Raw genomic sequence first — 22,916 nt, 5'->3', positions numbered from 1 at the left:
TAAAAAATATATTGTTGTTTCACTTATAATGCATAAAAAGAAACAATTTCCAGCGTTTAACAAGGCTATGAATAAAAAGGGTTACATTTTGCGGACTGAAGAAGCCGGAAAAAAAACAAAGAAGAAAAAGGGTTGACTCATGACTCCAAAACGAGGGGCAATTTCTGTCAATATTCTTTTTATTTCAAAAACATACATGATACTTTAAAAAATCCGCGACGAACTTTATTTACCGAAAAAATAACATTATATCACTTTTGCTCGTATTCTTATTGTCGAACTTTTTTTCCTGCAACTCCCACCCATGATTGACACTATACGTTCTAAGACAAATCGTCGATTATCGTCAGTACGGCTAAGATAATTTCGGCTTTAAAATCACTATGTATTAAACTACAAGAATTTTTAAAAAAACTTTTGACTTAACTTTTGACCTGATACTTAAATGGCTAAAAAATTGCCTTAAAAAATCACAGATTTAATATCAAACTCAGGTTATTTTAAAATATTTCTAGTACCTAGTCCTCTTTTCCAACAAAACTAGTCCTATTGTGATGGCCATGATTGCTTCTCTTCCAATATTTATTAAAATCAAGACTTCATGTATTACAATGCAATTGTTTCATATCATAGTGTTTCAAAAGTGATATAAACTTTTCAAGACAAGCATATAAACAATGTTAACATCGCTGCTAACACAAATAGCATTGACGACTGTATCTCTCTCGAATCGCTTTTGCTTTCCACAACTGACCATGTGATCTTGTGAGATTCTTTGATTGGTAGATTCAGGTTAGTGATCTCTGTGATCTACAAAAGAAGGAAATATTTTTTGGGTAAATTGACCAGTTTTCTAAATTAACTTACGTTTTTACATATTTGACGATCCTTTAGTACAAAGGATCATAGAAAGCTTCGTTTCACGGAGAAGTTGTCATGCATATGCAATATTTCAACCTGTTAACTGGCATGGTAGAAAGATAGAAAAGGCACTGATATCTATTTAAATTCTGTTTTGTTTTTATTAACAATAAAATCATAGATTTGTTGCGCTCGTCCGACTCTGTTCTGCTGAAAATATGATGAAAGTGATGTTCTCGTGTTTCGTGCATCATTTTTGTGTTTGAAGCTTCAGGATTTTGTCAGATATTATTTGTTCTAGCATGAAAAATCCAAACTTTTTGCATAATTAACTTAGAAGAAATTTTAAGGGACTTAATGGCGTCTATATACACATAGTCTATAGAAGAAAAACTTTCTTCTATAGACTATGATATAGTGTTCAATACACTGAGCAATACATCCACGTCACAAATGGATAAACTAAGCCAGGCAGCTAACCTAGCTAACTTCTGTGAAAGGCGACAGTGTGAGAAAGGTGATCAAACCATAGAGATATCTATCTCTATGATCAAACCAAATCAAAAATATGATTTAATTTATCAAATTTTGCACCACTTGTTGAAGAAGAAAAAATTGTTAACTCTGTGGTCGAGGTGATTAGGAAAGTGACGGCAACTTACCTGAGCGCCACATTAAACATTAATGCTTCGCAGAAAGAACTCTGAAAATCGTGTTTTGTAAACAAAAAAAACCTTTAAATGACAGTCGATTGTCGTAAAAATATTTTCGCACTTACATCATTCTTTGGTTTTGAAACAGACGCTTTTGTATTTTTTCCATTCACTTTTACATCTCGTATTTCTAATTTTCCCGCTCCTAACAACTTGATTGTGTTAAAGTGAAGACTCCCTGTGTCATAACCATTCACCTGGACGTTTATTGTTAAACCAACCTGTAAAATAGGAAAAAAATTACTCAGGGATGTTAACTACCTGTGATATTTTCATCAAACTTTGATTCTGTAAAAAAGTAGCTTTTTTAGCCTGGAGACTTTTTGCAGCCTGGCAATTTCAAAGATGTACTATTGCCGGAAAATTGGATGAGAAGTTGTGACGAATCATAATGTCACATTTAAAGAGCTTTAAATAAAAAAATGAGTTGAGGTAGAAAAGATGTTAGGTTCCTAAGCCTCATTACATGGCATTAACTTTCTTTAATTTTCCTGAGATCCATTTGAAATAAATTAGCTTGATAATATTTTATTGACGTGTTGTTTAAATCAGCTAAAAACGGAGTGTTAAAGCGATAGCAGACATATGGCGAATTAATAGTAAATCCAAACGGAAACAGGGTAAGCTTAAAGGACGAAAATGTTATTTTAAGGAGTATCGGGACTGTCACCGCTCTGAAAAAGAAAACAGGATAAGTACAAATCAGAATGAACTATCAAAACAAAATTTATATTATGACATTTTTTTAGCTCTGTTTTTAATTACCTTGGTCGCATTTAGATGCAATAAGATGAATTTCTTTGCTGAGATAGATTCTAAAATAAATAAATACAAAAATAAATAATACACTTTCTATTTTGTTATTTCATTTTGTTAACAGAGACATCTATAAGCCTTGCTTTTACTAACAATGCGAAAATATAACACTTGAATAGGAAACTGATGTAAAAAAATGTAGAATTGAAAAACTTTAATCATTATTGATTTCCGTCGCCGCCACGCGGGGCGGAATCTTTAAAATCGCCTGATGAAAGATAAATATATATCTAGAGACAGCACAGAGCCTGGACGCTGCTAAGTTTGTGTCCAGGCTAAAACCTCGAAAAATGTCCATATTTTCAAAAGCCAATGAAGATGCTTTATTTTAATCAATGTCAAATTAATAACTAATCCGAACAGAGATTGTGTACTCTTCGTGTAGCCAGAACATTTTGTGTACGGCCATGACTAAAAGTGCTTACATTTTGTTGGTCGCCCCCTTGCCACTTGCTGGTCTCTTTGGTTTGGTGGTAGTAGTTTTATTGATGTAGCTGGGGAGCTAAGCACCTTTTTTAAAATCGTGTATTTTATCAGGTAAGAATTATTTTTTATTAGGTGAACAATAAAGGTATGGTGCCATTGAAAATGGCTAACTATTCTGTTACTGGCTAATTATCAGTTCTCGTTGAGTGCATTATTTCCTTGAAAATCTTTCTTGAACTCGCCCAAAGTATCACAAAATATTTTTCTAAGATTTCTTAGAAAAGACTTGATTGAAAATCTCACGAAAAGGACCATCGATTTATCAAATCCGCAAGTTTATTGTGTGTTTATCGTTTTTTGTTTCAACTTGTTGAATTCAATTCGTCAATTTAAAACTTCAGAAGTATTTTCAGAAAAATGCAGCTAAACAGACTCTCCGAAAGAACAAATTTGAGAATTCGAATCAAAAAAGGATAATAAACAATTAATTTTTTTGAATTCAATAAATCGATTTCGACAAAATAAATCTTGTATTGTCCACAGGTTTCAAAATCATGTATCGCCTGCTTAATATGTTACTTGTTTAACAAAAATATTTATATATATTTATATATATAATATACCTTGTGCATCACACGGCATTGATTTGTATCTTTTTAATAAATTCCCTTTTGAAATCAAAGAGGCAAAGAGAGGTTAAAGAGGCAATAATTAAACAACCTAGGGAAATTTCAGTTCATGGCAAAATTGTATTCTTGTTTCTCATTTTTAAAACGTACTTTTTCTTTTTCAGATCAGCTGTCATCAAACCATGCACCATCAACATTTAAACAAATCTTCAACAGGAGAGTAAATTCTGAAGGCCTAAATACTTAAATACTTAAATGCTAATATGTACTTATTGCTGAATTAATTAACAATGAACTACTTCCTTCATTCAAATTGAGCTCGTTCAAAAGTTATTATATTCGAATCGTCAAGTGTACACATAACAAGATTTGTATTCTGAAATTTCCAGAATTTCCTTATCAGTTTTAAAAACATCCAGTTAAAGTTTTAACTGTTATTTTAGAATACTTCATGTAAAAATTTTATTTTATTTTTTATTTTTTATTTATTAGATTGTATTTTAACATAGCAGGTTAGTTACAATAATAATTGAGAATTTGGAAACTGGGTGATTTGTTTACCCCATAATTCTATTTTTCAAGGTCCGCTTCAAATTTCAATATCTTTCAGGCTATTGACGGAAACCTTCAAGCCGCAGGGCTTCTTGTTTTCATTTCAATTACCTATATTTTTTCGTCGATCCCGCACTATTTCTGACAGAGGAAACGTATTGATACAAGTAAAGACGAAATAAAATGTGAATACCTAAAGCGTCGCCGTCATCCCAAAATAACATTCCGTTGGCTGTCTCTCTTTCATTCAAAGCCACGATCACGCCCATAGGTTTTGTACGGCTAATGTACGGCAACAATAACACCAAACATATATAGATAACTACCCTTGTCCATCAGTATTAATGTCGTAAGGTTAGATGGAAATACTTAAAACTAAATATCCGGAAGTCTAAAAAAACTCGATAAACTCGATAAATCCTTGGCAGATTCTGTTTCTGGTTGAAGCTAAAACGAAGCTAAAACGCATTCTTATCACTTGAATTTTTTGTATTAAGGATTTTTTTTTCGGTATTGCCTGACCATAATATTTTTAGATGTCGAATTAAGTGTTTCACCTGTGTTCGGTATTGTTAGCAGGTTCTTGAGTGGGAATGATATTTCCTCCAAGAACATGCAAACCAATTGTATCTAAAGGAATTGACCAATGGGATGTTTTTCCTGCAAGCTCTCTTGAAACCTCCTTTCCCTACAATTACACAAAAGATAACTTAGCTGAACCACTTTTATGTAAATGCTGTGGCAGTGTCACTTCAAATCTCAAACACGTTAAAACTCCCTTTAGTAAAAAAAAACCATATTTATTGGAAATAACGCCGTATTTCATGGAAATATTGCCATATTACTCTATTGATTGAAAATATATTTAGCTAAGTTGTCTTTACTCTCCTGCGAGTAACGTATGAAGAAAAAGGATGTTATGAAGGTAAAGGAATAACCTAACCAACAAGGGCTTCATAATAGGCACAGGCCTTGTTTCTTATGCCATTTTTTGATCGGTTAGTAACAACGATATAAAGCTACTCTACCAAGCGTTAGCAGTCAGTCATGATTGTATGCCTGATTATGAAACAAAGAGGTTAATTAATTTGGTTTGTTGCACCATTTTTACCTCATTTGATTCTAACAAAATTAACATGCTGTTCGTAGTAAAGTTGAATAGGAAAGAGAGAAACGTCTTTTTTGTTACAAAAAAACTAATCACTGGATTGTTAGTTGAATATTGGTAGGTGTTTGTTGGTCGTGTATTTGTCTGCATTCTTGCGTATTTTAACGATTGAAAATTTCCAAACTCACCGTAAAATAGTCATACCACTTGCTTTCCGATTCTGGAAGGTACGCTTGTACCGTTGTCGCATCCTACAGACAAAACACAAGAATTAGAAAAATGAAGTATTAAAATGTCATTCTGCACAAGCTAAGCACGATCGCTGTATCTGTCAGTAATTTCTGCACCATTCCTCATTGGTACCTTAAATGATTTCTTGAAGTCACGTTATACATAACAAACCTTTTGAAGTACTGGAGTGACAAGCAATGCGTTTCCCCAAAAGAATTGTTGGTCGATGGTGCGTGACTTGACATCAGTTGGAAACCTGCAAAAAATGTTAATTTGGTTAAACATAAATGTCATCGATGATTTCTTAAAGCTGTATGACATGTTGGATTAGGGTGTACATTGAGATTTTATATTATGGGTTATTATTACGTACAATATCACCTGCAAAAAATAAACATATTTCAGTAAAGATATATATATATTCGTTTTGTCAGTTTTTGTTATTGCCTCTTCTATAATGTCTAACTATAAAAATGCTCACCTAAGCTGGAAACATTTTCAAACTTAACATCACAATATCATGTCAATATAAATGTCGTTTTTCTCTGTCTATTTAATCTCACTGTCACTGCCACAGTGATAATTCAAGGAGGATATCATGTTCATAGAATACTTACACGTGGAACATAGGACGTACAACCGTGCTTCCTTTTGTATGTGCTTCGTAAAATAAGGTGTAAAGGTATGGAAGTAAAGTGTATCTGACATGCAAGATACTTCGAGCTTGCTTTGCGAATTTTTCACCAAACACCGCGGGATCTTGTGGCTAAAAAATAACATTCTGCTAATTACGTTTCTACTTACTAAAACATTGCATTTGCATACTGAAAAAAAAATACAAAGAATGAAGAACGGGTTATTCTTGAGCCTTCCTTTCACTAACGCGTTTATATCTGCACTTTTCAACTTTAAACATCGGGACTTAATATTCTCAAATTGAAATACATTTAAGAAAGCAGCATTTCCTGAATTTCTTTGATTGTTAAAACAGTTGTCTGACTGCTTGCAAGCTGAATCGTCTTAGCTTCCGAAACTGCTAACGTATAAGCTTCGCGGCAAGAGAAATAAAATCCTAATGCGCATGCATTGACACTTAACCCGCGCAAACTATAGCCAAGAACATGTTAATGGAAAGCCGTCGTTCTATTGAAATTTAATACGCGTTATTAAGGAACGATTCTATTTTCCACTGTATAAACAATTCAAGCTGAAATATATATATAATTTCAAATAATTTTAAATATATTAATTTCAAATAAAATAACTAGCACCTTAAATCCGTATCCGTTATGATTTCTACTCATGGGATAAAACGCTCCAAGTTGGGTCCATCGGTGACATAACTCCTCTGTTACATCTTCGTTAAAACCACATATATCTGCTCCGCTCTATATTAGATATATTTAAGTCAATATGACATATATGGCAAGTAAGTTTTGTTGATGGGCCAGTTCTTCATGATGAAGTGGCCCGGATTGTTTATACACACACACTGGTATCAATATCTCTGCATTGCTTATACGCAATAGAAGGACCTTACAAATATTTTGCACGCCCGTTTTGTTTTGATAGAGATGCTAATTCTCTGTTAAGTGTTTCTCAGTAAAAACATTACTGCATACTTACGTAAGGTATTCCAAACAAACTGAAGTCCATCATACCTAAAAAACATGGGCGTTTATTGTATTTGAAGAGTTCTTAAATAAATTGATTCGATACGTTCCTCTGCGATGAAAAGACAGGAATTATTAAACGTTGAAGACCTTCACGAAATTTTTATGCAAACACAAAGTTAAGGATAATGCAATACCATCACATATTACGTTTTGAGGTGTTCATCGATATGTTGCCTTCTGTATCAAGATTTAATTAGGCAAAGAGTGATGAAATTAGGCAAAGATTTAAGATTATCCGCAAAAATATGCTCCTCTTGAAATTTTCCCCTGCATCCAAAATTAAATATGTTTATATAAACATATATAAAACAACACGCGTGCTTATGTTTCGCGATCCATTTGCCTTTTAACAATCTTCAAATGAATTTTATAGTCTTGCAAAATTTACTGCAGATTTGAAGAAATTTAAACATAGCTAAAAGTATGCTCAAAATATATTAGGATCATATTTGACGAAAGGTTAAGAATATTCACGCTGAAACTAAAAACACACTATTCTTATAAAAAAATGATTTGTAACATTTTCTAATTTTTTCTAAGTTATTCCCAGTCTAAAAATAAGTAGACTTTTTTGTTGTGTTATACCTAGGTAGGTTATACGTTCAAACCTGCATCCCTTCAGGACTTAATAAGCTTGCTTCAACTGTTGCAACTTTTAACCACCACTTTTGACTACCATCTTTTATGTGCAACATTCATTGAGCAACTTAAGCTAGATTTCTTTTCAAGTAAACAATTGTATTACAAGGTTGTCGATTAAAACAGAAAGTACAGGTTTTTATAGTCGAATTGCAAGCTAGATTCAAGTTAGTTTTAAACTAGTTCTAAATATGCATCTTTATTTTACATACCGATAATCGATTCGTGCATTTGAGGCCAAGCACTTTTGTTATCACCAAGCCAGTGTCCTGCATATTTTCCACTAGATGGATATGTTGACCTCGATATGACGATGCCTCGTTTCTTTGTTAATTCAGATAATGCACTAAATTTACACAAATCAGGACTATTTTATTCAGCGGTACTTGAATTCCTTAAATACTTGTATTACATAATTTAAACTAAATCTATCCATAGTTAGCCGACTCAGGCGTATTTTCAAAAAGTGCCCGCGACAAGTTTAATTAGGCATGTCTTATATGGGGAATGACATTGAATGTTGAAATTTGGCGACTTTTCCTAACCTTTATAACAGATTCTGCCAAAAAAAATTTTGGGGTAAAAAAAATTTTAATTTCCTATAATTCCCGTCATTTTTGTTTTTTTTTTAGAATTCTTTTTCGATATAAAACAGCTTTGTTGAGTTGTTTTGTTTCTATAATAAAGTTTTAAATATATTAATGAATGTTTTTGTGTTAGGATACATACCACAAGTTGTATATAATGCAGACCAGAATTTTTTAATTATCAGGACCAAATTTTATTTTACACAATATTTAAGACGTCATTTCTAATCCCTATGGCGCCATCAATTTTTTTTTTTTACCTCTAATGAGTTTGTACTAAGACATTTTACAACCATGAAGGTACAACTGTGCAAAGTTTCATCACTTAAGCATAAGCGATTCAGACTTATGACCCGCGCGCACTTTGTGCCCCCACCCCAGGGTTACAAGCTCAGGTACAATAGGGCTAATATTGTTTTATTACTAAAAATAACATTTTTCAGTTGCTAATTATTTTTACTGAATCAAAAACAAAAAAAAACGGAGAATTAAACAACCTTCTTGTAACAACTGTCTGCTTCCATCCAAACAATGAATGATAGTCATATTCTTTGGTTCCATCTTCATGTAAAGCGCTCATGCATAATGTTTTACCAGCAAGTTCTTTCATTTGAATATCTAAAAGTTAAGTGATGTTGGATACCAAAATACTTCTTTTTGCGTTATCAAATATTGACCCTTAAAATTTAATTAGTCATTAAGCGTACATTGCACCAATTAATATAAAGCATTTTTATGTTAGTTAGTTTATGATAGGCATTTTAACCAGCAAAAAACTGAAAAAACACAGTAGTTCAGACGTGATAAGGGTACGGCATTCCCCGTCCTCCACCCAACCTTTGACCAGATCACCCAAACTCCAACCTAAATTGGTTAAACACAGTCACAACTAATACTCTAATCTTTGTTGACATGGCAGTTTTAGAAATGTAAAGGAAAGCATTATTGATTAAATATAACAAGTTTTGATGGGATTATGTGTAAAAATTAATAGCTTACATCACAATTTCATCAATAGAAGTCATTGTCCATAGCGGTATTTTAATTATTTGTTTGGCTATCGGAAATCATGCAGTCATACAGAATCATTTTCGTTATACTTTTTACGCAGGGACTCGAAATTTAATTCCCGCGAAAATTTATCACAATAAAGTACAATAAATAAGGATCACTTTTGCATAAATGCATAAATATTAACGAGTAAGATTTTGTCATTGGGAATTTTTACATTCCAAGCAGTATTTCGCAGTTTCAAACAACAAAACACGAATAAATGAATAAAAATGATAACAAATAAACGTACTGGGTTTATACGGTGGAAATTCGTATTTGTTGTTAGGGCAGCCTTCTATAGATCCCGGAACGAAATTTGCAGCTTCATTCATATCCTAAATGACATGAATGAATAAATAAAACCAGAAAACCTTTTTTATTTTCATTTGTTGTCATTATACGTTTGTCGTCAAACTCCAGGCACCTACTGCATTTTAACGTTTCAATACAAAAAATAAACGCAAAGAACAAGTAACAAAGAACATCATGAATTCCAAATTTTCTTCGTTTTTCTCATCGAGTTGTATTTTTGTCAACTTACAATCCAAAGTCCATCAAATTCTATCGTCTTGTGAAACTTCTTGATAAGATAAGACCACCACGAAGAAATATTGGGATGAAACCAATCGGGAAATGTAGCGTTGGTGCGAAAATACTAGAAAAAATAGTACGCAGTATATTAAGTAGTGTTGTTGTATTAATATCGAAACTTTCGAAAAAAAAATGAAAATGATCTCCTCAGCTGCATCATTAGCTTCAACTCATTACTTGGGCAGCGAATTATGATGCAGTTTACTTCTGTCTCATAAAAAGAAGTTGTGATTCTTTTACCTTTGTTTGTTTATCCCAATCCCATGTTCTATTCACTGTTACGTTTTCTTTTGTCGGCCACACCTAAAAATACAAACAAAAGTTAGGTATTAATTATTAAAAAAACAAGTTTTATTAGTTTTATGCAGTACATTTTGTAGCAAATACCTCGTTTTGATGATTGATGTAATTGAACAGCAATCACAATAATAAAGAACTTTGGAATGAAGAGGTATTATTTTTATTCCAGGCAGTTAAGAAGAATATTTTTAGCACTAGATGGCTTTCCTTTTCCTGATTTTGGGATTAGTATAGTGGATATGCGTACGCATTCCGGTAGAAAAAAAAATATAAACAACGGACCGTATTAATTAAAGAATTGTTTAAAAACAAAAAGAAATAATCGCCTAATTGGTTAAAAGTTTTTTAAAACCACACGAATATAGTAGACATGTTAAATGTAGTACCTGTTAGGTCTTGTGTTTCTATAGTCTATGAATTTCATTATTAATCGACATATTAACCTAGATTTTTCTGTTTTTAACTAGAAAAATGCGGGCGCATGTTCAAAAATCCCCAATCTTTCGTAAAAATTGGTAAGGTATCTATATTTTGAAAGAAAAAAAAAAAAAGGGTTGTCCAATAGTTGCATTCGGTGTGGGACATATTTCGAGAGTAATAATAATTTGTTACGCGCACGCGTGCACAGGGTTACCACGACGATATTCCTTTTGCTTTAAAACGACTTTTCATATTATAAATATGTGCACTATGTAATTTCGTTTTGCACTTCCGATGGGAGACCTATCAACTCACAATGGACCACACCCTTCAAATAAACATTGTCATCACATCATCACTTACTTTTCCGATTAAGGACTTGTTACCAGTATGATCTTTAATCCATATACCAAGTTTTTCACCCAGTTCGTAAGGTTCGTAAGTACCTGGTACTTCTTCAGCTCCAATAGCAGGATCCTATAATGAAAAAGGTAGCTATACCAAATTAAAGCTTTTTGAGATAAAAAAATAAGGGCGGATAAGGACCATTAAACTTCCGAACAAGTGTTAAAAATATTCAATTACCAAAATAGTGATGTACTTTAGTCCTTGTTTTTTTATCTTTCGAACATATTCTGGTAGGCCAGCGTATGTTTTTTTGTCATATGTAAAATCAAGCTGTCTTTCCATATAATCAATATCACCATACTGAATATCCTAATTATGAATACAGATGAAATTGTTAGACACTTGATTAATATAAAAGACTAGTCGTAAGCCCAAATCCAGGGAAAGCACGCGTCGCTACTCATAGCTATGATATTTGTCACGCAAACAGGCATATAATCTCAAATGATCTCAATTTTACTTTAAACAAGACAAAAAACCTCTTAATGATGTCGCTTTATGATTCCTAGGATGCGATAACGGAATTCTTATTCTCAAAAAAATTGATATATCTTGAAAAGACATGGAAAATAGAGATTATTCCAACACAGCTACTCGTATTTACTTTTCCATGCTAGAGTTATAAATCTTAACATACCTGTGGAATATCGTATTTAGACATTCTTGCTACGGTTTTCTTTACTTCATCCAAACTGTTATAGCCATACCTGCATAGTTGGAAGCCTAATGACCAATAAGACGGCATGACGGGTCTGCCGATGAGCTAAGAACAACAATGTCTGCATTAGCAAAGAAACATAAATGTAAGACTGACCTACTTTCATTAGGAGACAGATTTACCTCGGTGTACTGTTGTACCACGTTTTCTGGTGTTGGGCCAAAGAAGAAATAAAAATCTAGGACTCCACCAATTGTTCGAAAGGTAATTGCTGGGGTAGGTTGTAACGTAACGTCTAGTTGAAAACAAGAAAAATATATAGAGAACAAGGCCGTCACCCTTTCTGACAAGAGAAATGACAAAATATTTATGACACAAAAAGTCCATGGATCAACAAAAAATTATGTGCACGAATTTAAAACGGCTGACTTAATAATGATAAATACATAAAGTTTTTGTACAATTTATTGCTATGTTAAATGCTTGTTTTTCTTTTATTAACTTGTCTTAATTACACTTTTAATTACACGCTAAAAATGATAGTAGCCCAGATGACACACCCTGCATATTACTAAAAGGATTATTGGGTAGCTCAAAATAGCAATTATAAAAAAAATTAACATCATGTTTTCACGTTTTTGGCAATTACCATTTTCTGCATTTGATGACATGATGTGTCAAGCGTCTGCCACATTTATTCAAGTGAGGGTGTCAGGAGTTATGCCCACTCCCATTTTCGAGGGATCTGGAGTATAAAGATTTTAGAATTTAAAGCACCTACCCATTGCATTACTGTTCAGCAACATTACACCATGAGCACTGCCATCATTTTCCACAACCATGTAAAATGGATGAACTCCATACAAATTAGTATTATGAAACGGCTAAAAGAATTTAGCAAATCAGGAGAAAATATTCAAAACGCAGGGGAATAATCTATGTATAAAATTATAGACATCTATGCGCATAATGTTTATCTGTTTAGTGGAAAACGAATTTAAGTTTTAAAACACGCTTTGTGCATTCCTTACTTACACTGGTTAAACAGAATGTTGTAACATTCAATTATAGATCAATGCAAGACGCAGCCACACCCTTTTTACCTATTACACCTATCACACTTATTTTACCCATATTACAAAGTCTGATTGGTATTAAACAAAATACTTGGACGTTTTGACATCAGTTTGAAATTTTGAATGACTGAAAAACATTTTTTTTAACGAACACCAATAAATCATTTAATATTTGGAATTCTTTTTGTAGATGTTAGTAGTGCATGTTGTCCACTTACAGCAAAATCGTAGACATAACTTGACAGTTTTGATAAAGAAAGTAAAATCTTTTCTTCTTTTTTCCATTTTTTACAAAAATTTCAAAAGACAAATAGGAAATCAATGAAGTTTATTTATGCTTTACCGAACCTGTAATTTAACATGTAGTAAAAATGCAAAAATTAAAAACAAACAAAAACTTCTTCAATACAAAAGTTTGGTATGAATTATTGTTAAAAGCATTAGAGTTATTAAAAAAAGTTAGAGAAAGACAGTGCACACATTTTCTAGAAATTAACGAGGCACAAAAATAAGGATCACGAAGTTACAACGAAGGAATTAATTTGAGTGCATATAACTTACAAAAAAGAATATAATTGACGCGATTTAATCCAACTGAATTGCAAAAGGCATTGGAATAACGCGAATTAGAAAAATATGTTTCTCTTGTTTTTTGTCAAAAAGTCTATCAGCTGCCTTTCAATCGTTAGAAAGATATATTATTAAACTTCAATTACATGTTTTAAAACAACTAGTAACTTTTTTAATGTCCCGAATATGTTCGTTACACTTAAATGAAGGAAATTTTGCGTTAATTTTCCGCCTCATTAATTTCATGCAACTAGAATTAAACCCGTAATACTTAATACTTGAGGAATTACAAAACGAAATGGAGTTGATATTTTCGTTACATTTAAATGAAGTCGCGTTAATTTTCCGCCTCGTTAATTTCCTGCAATTAGAATTAAGTTTTTAATACTAAATGCCTTAGGAATTACAAAAGGACATGGATTTGATTCTTGTAAAAAATTTACTTTATCTAACTGTCCTTATTATAAGCACACATTTTTATTTATCTTCTTTTTTCCAGGTATGGTATAATAAATGATAACAATAATTTTTAACATTTTACTTAAACAAAAAAATAATACATTACTTACATAAGGCGCATGATCAGCAGTAAACATGCCGATTGTTTCCCATTTGGAGAAGTCTCTTTTAAATGTTGTACGGCTGTTTTCTCCAATGCCATAGAAGAACGTTGTTGGTAATTGAGTTGATAGTTGAAGAAATTGATCAGATAGCATCATTGCACCAAATGATGTATCCCAGCTTATAAATAGAATAAAAATGTTGCAGTCACAATGAAGAAATAAATTCATGTTGAAATACGCCCCCTAAATAAATTTTAGAAATCTTCAGCTAAAATTTGATAAAATATGTAATTTTAAGATTCATACAGCAAATAAACGGTTTCTTAATTTTGTATTAATCGATCTCTGCTCGAAGAAGAAGCTTATTAATATACTGCTTTTACTGTAGCAATTTTATCACCAAAACAGCACCTTATGTCGGATTATGTTTAGGTTAAACGCAAAGCCTGTCACTTTAGCATCATAAAAATGACGAGGTGATTCAAAATATCAATACAATTTGATCTCTGGGATTAAAGATGGAAAGTATTTACATAAGGGTCACATAAGAATTAAATGTTCAGCGATAAGAAAAAAGAAGGATCTGGAATAGTGTTTTCAGAAAGTCTGCAGTAATAAGACTAAGTAAACATACATCTTAACGCGCTTTCCATTTCTTTTGGCGAAGACATTAATGCTGAATGGATTCGAGTCATATTCATAACTGTATTTCGTTGTTGAAGGCTTGGTATTGATCGAAGGAAAACTTTCTCCGACTGGTACTTCATAACGCTTTGTGGAACTGTCTGTGATCTAAGATGGATGACAAGTCTTTTTTATCAAAGATCTACGTAGCAAAAGATATTTTAGTTAAACAAGGCAAGAAAAAACACTTCGCTCATAAAACTGTATTTAAACAGAGTTCCTGAATGTCTTATTTTTTTACGTAAAGCATTTCTTATACGCAACTTTAGCAAAGTTATTAATTTTTTTAATTTTAGCGGGTATTTTTTTGATCAAATTCGGGAATATACGTACCTGTGAAATTATTATTATTAAAAAAAAAACAATTCGTGAAAATTAATAAATGCTATTAATTCCCAAAATTTTATTTCACAGAGAGAAAAAAGGGTAATTTTATTTAGACAAAGACAGAAATAAAACAAGGATTATTAAAAGTGTTTTTTCTGTAAATTTTATATTGAAGAAAAATCTCTTTAATAACATATTTTTTACTATTTTGCCTCACCCGCAAAAATTATTACCTACCTACGAAATGTATTTTTCTTTTAACCGGAGAACATACCGTTAAGGTACTTATTTTGTTTGTCCAACCGTGAATATAACGCTCAAGAGAATATATCTTATTAGACGCACAATTCTTATGTGTTTGAGATTATTTTGCGTACTTTATTTTTAAGAACAACCAGAAAAAAATGCAGAAAGTAAAATTACATTTTTACGGCTTGCCTAATATCTAGAAGTAGCGAAAACAATAATATTTACTAAATATAATTTAAAAAGAACAGAGTTGACGAGAATTGTGATTTTTCTGCAAATTGGCTGGATAGGCAAACTGCGATTTTTGATTTTTTTTTAATATCGGCTTCATGCTCACCTTTATTCTCATGCGATCTTCCGTCTGTTGCTCAAAATACACAGTTGGTGCTGAAAACGGATCTGGATAAGGAAAATCAACAGATGCTGGTGTTTTCAACTCCAGTGTTATTTTATGACCCAACTTTGTCGGAAGGCTTGCGTTTAAGGTGTAGCTAAATTTGTTTCCATCGTCATAGTAACAAGCAGGTACCTTGTTTGGATTCTATAAAAAAAATGCAACATTCTAACATTTTTTCTTTAAAGAATACTGCATTTTTTTAGCGTTATATAAGTTGTATGATTAAAATAAAAATGCAGGGGCAATAACAGATGATTCGTTCTCTTTAAGTTAAGTGAAACAAAAATAAGCTCAGCAGATAGATAGTGGTATTTTTGAAGCTTGTTAGGTGAATTCTGGAGAAAGTTTGCGAACTAACCTGTTTGTGCTAGTTCCTAAGTTTATATTTTCCACATTCATTGACACAATGTGTAAACAAAACATAATACCTTTGTTAAGGGATTCCATATACATCCTCTCTTTCTGCAGAGAGTTTCATTGGCTTTCTTTTCTGGATAACAATCGAATCTTCTTGTATAATTTTCAGCGCACTTTATTTCAATCAGCACAGAAGCATTGATGATAAGGATTAAAAACGTTTTTCTCTTATCCATTGAAGAACTTTTTATCCACATCTACTATTCAATAGTAAAGTTGTCCCATATATAAAAAGACCTTCCAGAATAACTATTTATAGAAAGCCATATGTAGAACTTTATAGACATCTCATTGTACACACAAATAATACAAGACTAGAAGAATATGATGTGACATAATTTATGGCTGATGCAGTATTTCGTGTGCACGTTTCAGGGAATATGATTAATTGTAAATTATGCATATTCCCCCGGGTATTTTGTATAAGAATTAGAGTTAGAGCTATTGCTAATGTTACTATGCATCATAACCAGTTAGTATAAATAATTATTAAATTTATCAGACCCCTCGTAACATTAACACAAAATTATACCCGAAAAAGCATAAAAATTTAGTTTAAAAAGTCTATTTTTATCGAAACATATTTTCTGTCATAGCCAGACGAGCCTTCTCTTTTCTTTAGCCACACCACAATATTTCTCATCTACGATACTGTAAGAAACTCAGATTAGTCTGGTTTAAGATTATAACCCACAGCAGTGCAAATGAAATCTTTGTCTATTATTCATTTCTTCCTGACTCACAGCACGTTGACTAACTTTACCATACTGTTCTGCAAATTACTAACCTTTTCCCAAACCTAGCCATGCTAAGATGCGCAGTTTTAGCACGACGCATTGATTGAAACATTATTAGTATTCCCATTCGAAATCCCGCTCACATTTTAGAAGAAATAAATTAAAACTCTTGAATAATTAATCCATTATAAATGAATGCAGCAAAAGTTGCAAGGATATTTAACATCACGCACTATAACTTTGTGTTATATTACAAGACAACTTGCTAAGCTCAAAGAACCGTTCGTTTGTTGTTTTATTTATTTAGGAAAGTGATACGAGATTTGTTATCTTTGCATCGAAGTTTATGTAAACATATTTTCATTCAAGGGCGATGTGATAGCTGAAAGTAAGTAACAGCGCTTTGAATCTACCTTTTGTTTCTGAATGGCTGTTAATTTTGAAATTTTCCTCCTAGTATGGACAACGTAGCCAAATCGAGGGTATTAGACATTAAAGTGATATTTGATTGGTCACTTAAATGTTTCGACGAATAAATATTTGTGAAGAAACCACGACCACAGAGCTTACGGATATCTTTTTTAAAAATTTCGACGATAATATTTTTTGTGTGAAAAAATGAACCAACATATTTTTAATAAAAAAATAAATAAATAAAAAATGAAAATTTATTCTTCTACGGTCTTTATTTACATTTAAAACTTCTTAATTCGCTCGCCCTATTTCTTTGATTTCCGATAACTAGACAAGAGGAGATTTTTAAGAGCTTCGGTCGAGTGTGTTTTGTTGTCACAGCTAAGCGCGCGAAAAACAAGACCTTATAAATGCTAATAAACGAGGCACTTTACGTTAATTATGGTGGGTTCAATACTTTCCGTGATGATTTTTAGGTACTACAATGTCCTAAAACAACACAATTGCTGGTGAGAAAATCCGTCATAACATCGCAGATATCAGTAATGACCCTATAAGCAAATAATGTAAATCAGATTCTAAAATTACTAATTTTATCAGAGAATTTATCCAAAAAAAAAACATTCCAATTTTATTGTAGTTGGTCAATCCATGGGAATATTGTTATGTTTATTACCCTTCTCAATTATTTTTGAGTTGAGCAGTCAAATGTGTTTGTTCTCAAGAATTATAAAAATACAATGTAAGTTACAAGTGTTCGATCGATCATATATTAAAAACATTCCTTACGTCATAAGGTAAACGAAATTTTAGTCATGAAATACCTAATTTAATTGTTCTTTTTATTTTTATTTTGTTGCAAAATATATTATGGTTTTCGCACAAAAAATACGCAAGCCTTTTGAAAGCAGATAAGTGTGTAGGATCTCTTGCCAAATACGCTGATGAAATATGTTCTTTAAGTATACAAATATTGATCAATTCCAATGTCTGAAAGAGCACTAAAACATGTTAAGAAAGTTTCGAAAGTGATTAAGAGTCGTGTGTTTTGTGTTGAGAAGTTGATACAAAAACATGCGTATGAAGCATAAATCTTAATGTATCTTAATATCGCTATTTTTTTAGCTGTAAAGTGCTTGGCAAGTCATATAAAAACCATGGCTTAAACTCGAGCATGTGCCATTCTTATTTAGTTAAAAAAAAATTAAAAATAAATGTTAACAGAAATTTGTTTAATTAAAAAAACATATTATAGTGTGCGACTCGTGTGACTCTAATAAAATCAATTTATTGAATACAAAATGTAAAAACACATGTTTTATATTTAAATATTATTCAGTTCTACAAAACTAAAAGCTTTTATTATTTTTTTTCGTGCTACTTTTCTTTGCAGCAGCTTGCTTATCCACTTTTCCACGCTTGTTCCATATGTCAAGTTCGAAGCCACTGCGACACGCATAGAAACTGGCGGGATTGTACCAATCTTTCTTGCAGTAATAGCCCGTGTCACAATCGCAGCTGGATTGAACGGGAATCCACTAAAATGAAAGATAAACTTTAGATTTCGTTGGATAACCTCTAGAATCATGCTGCTGTGAATAGATGAAACAGCAAGACGCAATGTTATTAAATTAATTTTTTTTTCATTTACAGAACCAAAACACATCAAGTTGATAAATACCATGTGGTTGTAAACAGCTGTTGACGATAACTTCGAGTTTTGTAAGGGAGTCTACAAAAGAGTCGCGATGAAAAGAGACTCAGGATTCTCACTTCGGTGCCTTTTAGTTAAAAGAACGCGTAAGGATTACTTTTAATATTAATTTTTGCGATTTCAAATATTTTGAAATCACCTAAAACGAGCACAATTCGCAAAATTAACTTCCCGTTAAGATTACTTAAAACATCCACATAACTACCGCCTACTTATAGCGGATATTAACTTTCTTTAGCACTCCCGGGTGTTCCTTATAGACAGGCACGTGTGATAGTGTAAAGAAATTTTTCAGATCTCTCCATAAATTACCTAAATTCAACTTTTTACCTAGATTTCAAGTGATACATTCGATATTACTGTTTCATTAATGCATCATTTTGGATGTACACAGTTCCCGATGTGTTTAATTTTTATTTCCGTGTAAAAACTTCAACTTACGTCATCGATCACGAGAGAGTTGCATCTCATACCAAACGGTATTCTTGCCGCACAAATTCCACCAAATGAAAGTAATTTCTTGCAACATCCACTTTGACATTGTAAACGGCTAAAACACCTCGCTCCGTTTTTCAACTTAAAATAATAATATAATAATGTCGATATTAGCGATTAAAGGAGAACTAACCATTGATAACAAGCTGTGCTTAAATTGTTCATTATAGTGTGAATATGAAATGTGATAACTTATATTTGTGCGGTTTGGTTCTCAAGATATTTAGGGTCAAAGTAGAACTATAGTCGCCGTCATGACAGTGTCGGTAAGGACTTTCTGTTCGGTGAATTACCAGCTTACGTGATTTTTACCTACTTCCTACGTTAAATTTTTGGAAATTATTTTTTCTACAACAACGATGTTATTTTACTAGAACTTGGCTTTTTCATTGCTCTAACCTCGCAATAAATTTAAATGACGCTGAAAAGACGAAGAAGTGAGTGAATCTTTATCGATCGTTTTGCAAATCTCGTTGAATTGTGTACGCCGTGTGACGTCACAAATTAACAAAATTTGCACGAACTAAGTTGGTATTTGTTCGACAATGGCGGCGACCGTAATTATTGTTCTTTAAGGCAAAATTAGGACGCCTTGTAAGAATGTTTTTACTACGAAAACACATATATGTTAGCTTCTTTTTAAGCTTCTCTTTTAAAGAAGATTTAAACAAGCTTTCGGTGCCCAACCTCGTCCCCAGGATCTTGTGTCCCCTGAGCCGTTATTACGGGGCATCTCTTATAAAAAGATTACACGCTATGTTTACCTACTTTTGGTAGCACAAGTATGTCTTCAGCTCTTTTACCTAAAATTATGATATACAAACATAAACACATGGCAATATACTGCATTCTTATTGGTACAGTAAAACCTCCTTATAGCGAACTGTTGTGCCCCAATTTGTAATAATTGCCAATTTGGGCACAGCAGAACATCCTTTATAGCAGATAACTTTCTGCAACGGACACTTTTCTCACGGACAGATGAAATGACGGTCATATCCAAATCTATATGTTACGGTCACGGTATAGACGACACCTCGCTATAACGAACTCTGTATAACATAAATCTCTCTATAGCGGACACTTCTCTATTGAATTTTATGGGCCCCAATTTACAATACGCCCTCTATAACGGACTTATCCAATATATCATATATGAGCTTCTGGGTTTCTCGAAATAAGAAATTTATAGAGCATTGATGATTTTTACATTAAAGTTCAATATCTCATAGTTTTGTGCGAAGTCTTCAGTCAGTCTGCTTTTCTTTTTTAAATGAAAAATAGTATATTTACAATATTTATTGCCGCCTCTCTATTGTTGATATTTTTTGAATTCGCAATGGTGTCCGTTATAGAGAAGCTCCTCTGTACTTATTCATTCAGTTTTTGTTTTTCTAAAACAATCTGAACTCAGGGAGAGGTATAGCGACTTGTCCATGTTTCAGTTACAGTTAAATTACTTAACAAGGCAATTTATCAAGGCGACGTTTGTTTTTATATTATTTCTTGCGAAAATTATTCAAAAAAAGAACGAACTGGGAATTGATTTTTAAAAAATTAAAGCTTTTTCTTGTCAATTTTTTTTGATGGTATAAAAATAACATTCATATGGTGCCTATCAAAATGAAATCAATATGGAAATATTGGAAATCTACAAACAGCATTTTATCAGTAACATAGCAATTATACATAAAAAACTTTTTTTACCTAATTGCGCAGGTTGATGTCCAAATACCATTACAAGGTACGTACAGAAAACCAAAGCAAATGTATATTTTATCTTCATACCCAATTTAAATAAATCTTGCCTGGATCTATCTTGCTCCTCTTCTTACTGCTAAAGACCTATAGAGTGTATCAAATGATGTTAAATAAAGGAATTCTCAACAACAATGTTACTGCAGCTAAACCAAATAAATCTGCATTCATGCATAACATTTGATGCCAAAAATTCACAAGAAATATGAAGTAATTTCTAAATAAAACTTCTTTTTGAAATGACTACAAAGCTTAACCTCTTGAATATAGTTAATATTTCAAACATTTACACAAGCTCAACGGCGTGCGTATTTGAAGAGCATTTGAATAACGAGAAGATTTTCTGGCCTTTCAACAAAAAAAAAATTGACAATCAATATGTTTCCCTATTTTTTACCTTACCAAAATATTGACACCAAGGTACTTTTTTATCATTTTGCAGAGTTGGAAGCTAACTCAAGAATTTTTTGGAGCCGTCAGAATGCAAAATTACTAATATTCCAGGCGGGTAAATTACATATGTAGCGTTAAAAATGAGTCTGCGTTATGGAAAGTCTTAGGAAGGAGCCACGAACGCACCAAAATTTGGGATGGAGACGATTATAAAGGACCAGAAACAATTAGAACATTTTAAGATTTTGAAACAAACCAAAAAACTTAAAATCCTAGGTTCTGTGGAAGCTTTGTTTAATGTTATGTGCAACTTTTCTTTTTTTTAAATGCTTTTTTATAATGCGTGTGCAAAAATCAGTTATCTACAATCTTTACATTTAGCTTCAAGCAAAATTGCAAGACAAATATGTTTGCACCTGTCGTTAACGTAGCCCTAATATCTTCGGAAAAGGCAAAAGCAGAAAAGTGCAAGTTGAATTCGATTGCTAAATACATTTTTATTGAATTCTGTGATTGCGTGAAAATTGGAGACACGATTGTTTTGCAGTGGAAATATAAATTTTATTTGACGTATTATCATAATTTATACAATCTTAAAATATCATAAAGGTAGAGTCATTGACATGTCCTTCGGCTGAATGGTTGCCAGCTTCCTTTACAATGATGACCATACGAACAACCACATTCATATTGTATTGGTGTATCCTACAAAAAAAAAACGAAATAAAAACTGTCAGAGCATAACATTAAATAAATGGGAAATAACTCATATACCGGAATATAGTACTACGTTTTATATACCGAGTAAGTTTTATTTCGAAGATTAACCAGTAAATAAACCCCTCCTAAATCTATTTTTTCGTATCAATATCGGTCTTGAAATAGACCTGTTCATTGGCCGTGTATTGCCTTAAATGACCTTACACATTTTATAAAAGCTGAATAAACGCCGTGGGGAGAGCTCTAGTAATTTTATAATCCAGGGCCACAGAAACCAGGACGGGAGGTCAAGATTCTTTTATTCTTTACAAGAATAGCTTCAAACACAACAATTTCCTCATTCTGACACAGTAAAGATTTAGAATTGGAATATCGTTTTAGCCAATCTTGAGGTCTTAAATTTCAAAAAATCTTTAAGACAGGCTCTTTTTCTGTCTAAATTTCTCAACGCATAGACAAATAAATTATTAGTACAACCTTAAAAGCTGCTCTGATTTCATCTTGCAGAAGACCAACCATACCTTTTTAAAAGTTTTCGAAACAAAATATGTACTGAAGTCTACATCTGTAAATTCGAGTTTTATAGTTAGTTTCCCCAATTTTTCCTTTGTATTAAAAATTGTTTTATTTTATCTTTACTCATGCCCCAATGATTCAACCTAATTGCAAAATTTTCTTTGCTGCAAAGATTAATTATATATATATATATATATATATATATATATATATATATA

General features: G+C 32.2%; 1 protein-coding gene across 1 annotated transcript; it reads right to left on the bottom strand.

Moving 5' to 3' along the window:
- Window positions 1-296: 296 nt before the first annotated feature.
- LOC130649549 (sucrase-isomaltase, intestinal-like) lies at window positions 297-16,433 on the bottom strand. The gene is made up of 24 exons (XM_057455843.1): window positions 15,963-16,433; window positions 15,475-15,678; window positions 14,512-14,669; window positions 13,884-14,055; window positions 12,450-12,552; window positions 11,851-11,963; window positions 11,648-11,773; window positions 11,188-11,319; window positions 10,966-11,079; window positions 10,123-10,185; window positions 9,833-9,946; window positions 9,542-9,626; window positions 8,736-8,856; window positions 7,864-7,997; window positions 6,963-6,997; window positions 6,608-6,724; window positions 5,954-6,102; window positions 5,508-5,592; window positions 5,294-5,356; window positions 4,555-4,685; window positions 4,191-4,279; window positions 2,340-2,389; window positions 1,640-1,795; window positions 297-810 (listed from the first exon to the last, which is right to left on the bottom strand). The coding sequence occupies exons 1-24, from the start codon at window positions 16,146-16,148 to the stop codon at window positions 658-660; spliced, it is 2,853 nt and encodes a 950-aa protein (XP_057311826.1). The 5' UTR covers window positions 16,149-16,433; the 3' UTR covers window positions 297-657.
- Window positions 16,434-22,916: the final 6,483 nt, after the last annotated feature.

The sequence above is a fragment of the Hydractinia symbiolongicarpus genome, chromosome 7 (genome assembly GCF_029227915.1).
Source record: "Hydractinia symbiolongicarpus strain clone_291-10 chromosome 7, HSymV2.1, whole genome shotgun sequence".
In the NCBI taxonomy this organism is placed as follows: Eukaryota; Metazoa; Cnidaria; class Hydrozoa; order Anthoathecata; family Hydractiniidae; genus Hydractinia; species Hydractinia symbiolongicarpus.
The sequence above is the reverse complement of the archived record's forward strand: the minus strand, read 5'-3'. Positions and strand labels throughout refer to the sequence as shown.

Bases quoted from the DNA above. Each gene is read 5' to 3' on its own strand.
- LOC130649549 (XM_057455843.1), bottom strand. From the start codon at position 16,148: ATGTGGATAAAAAGTTCTTCAATGGATAAGAGAAAAACGTTTTTAATC. The intron at 8,857-9,541 runs GTACGTTTATTT...CTTAACTTTTAG, and splicing joins ATTTCCACCGTATAAACCCA to ATATTCAAATGAAAGAACTT. The intron at 6,725-6,962 runs GTAAGTATGCAG...TATCTAATATAG, and splicing joins GTTTGTTTGGAATACCTTAC to AGCGGAGCAGATATATGTGG.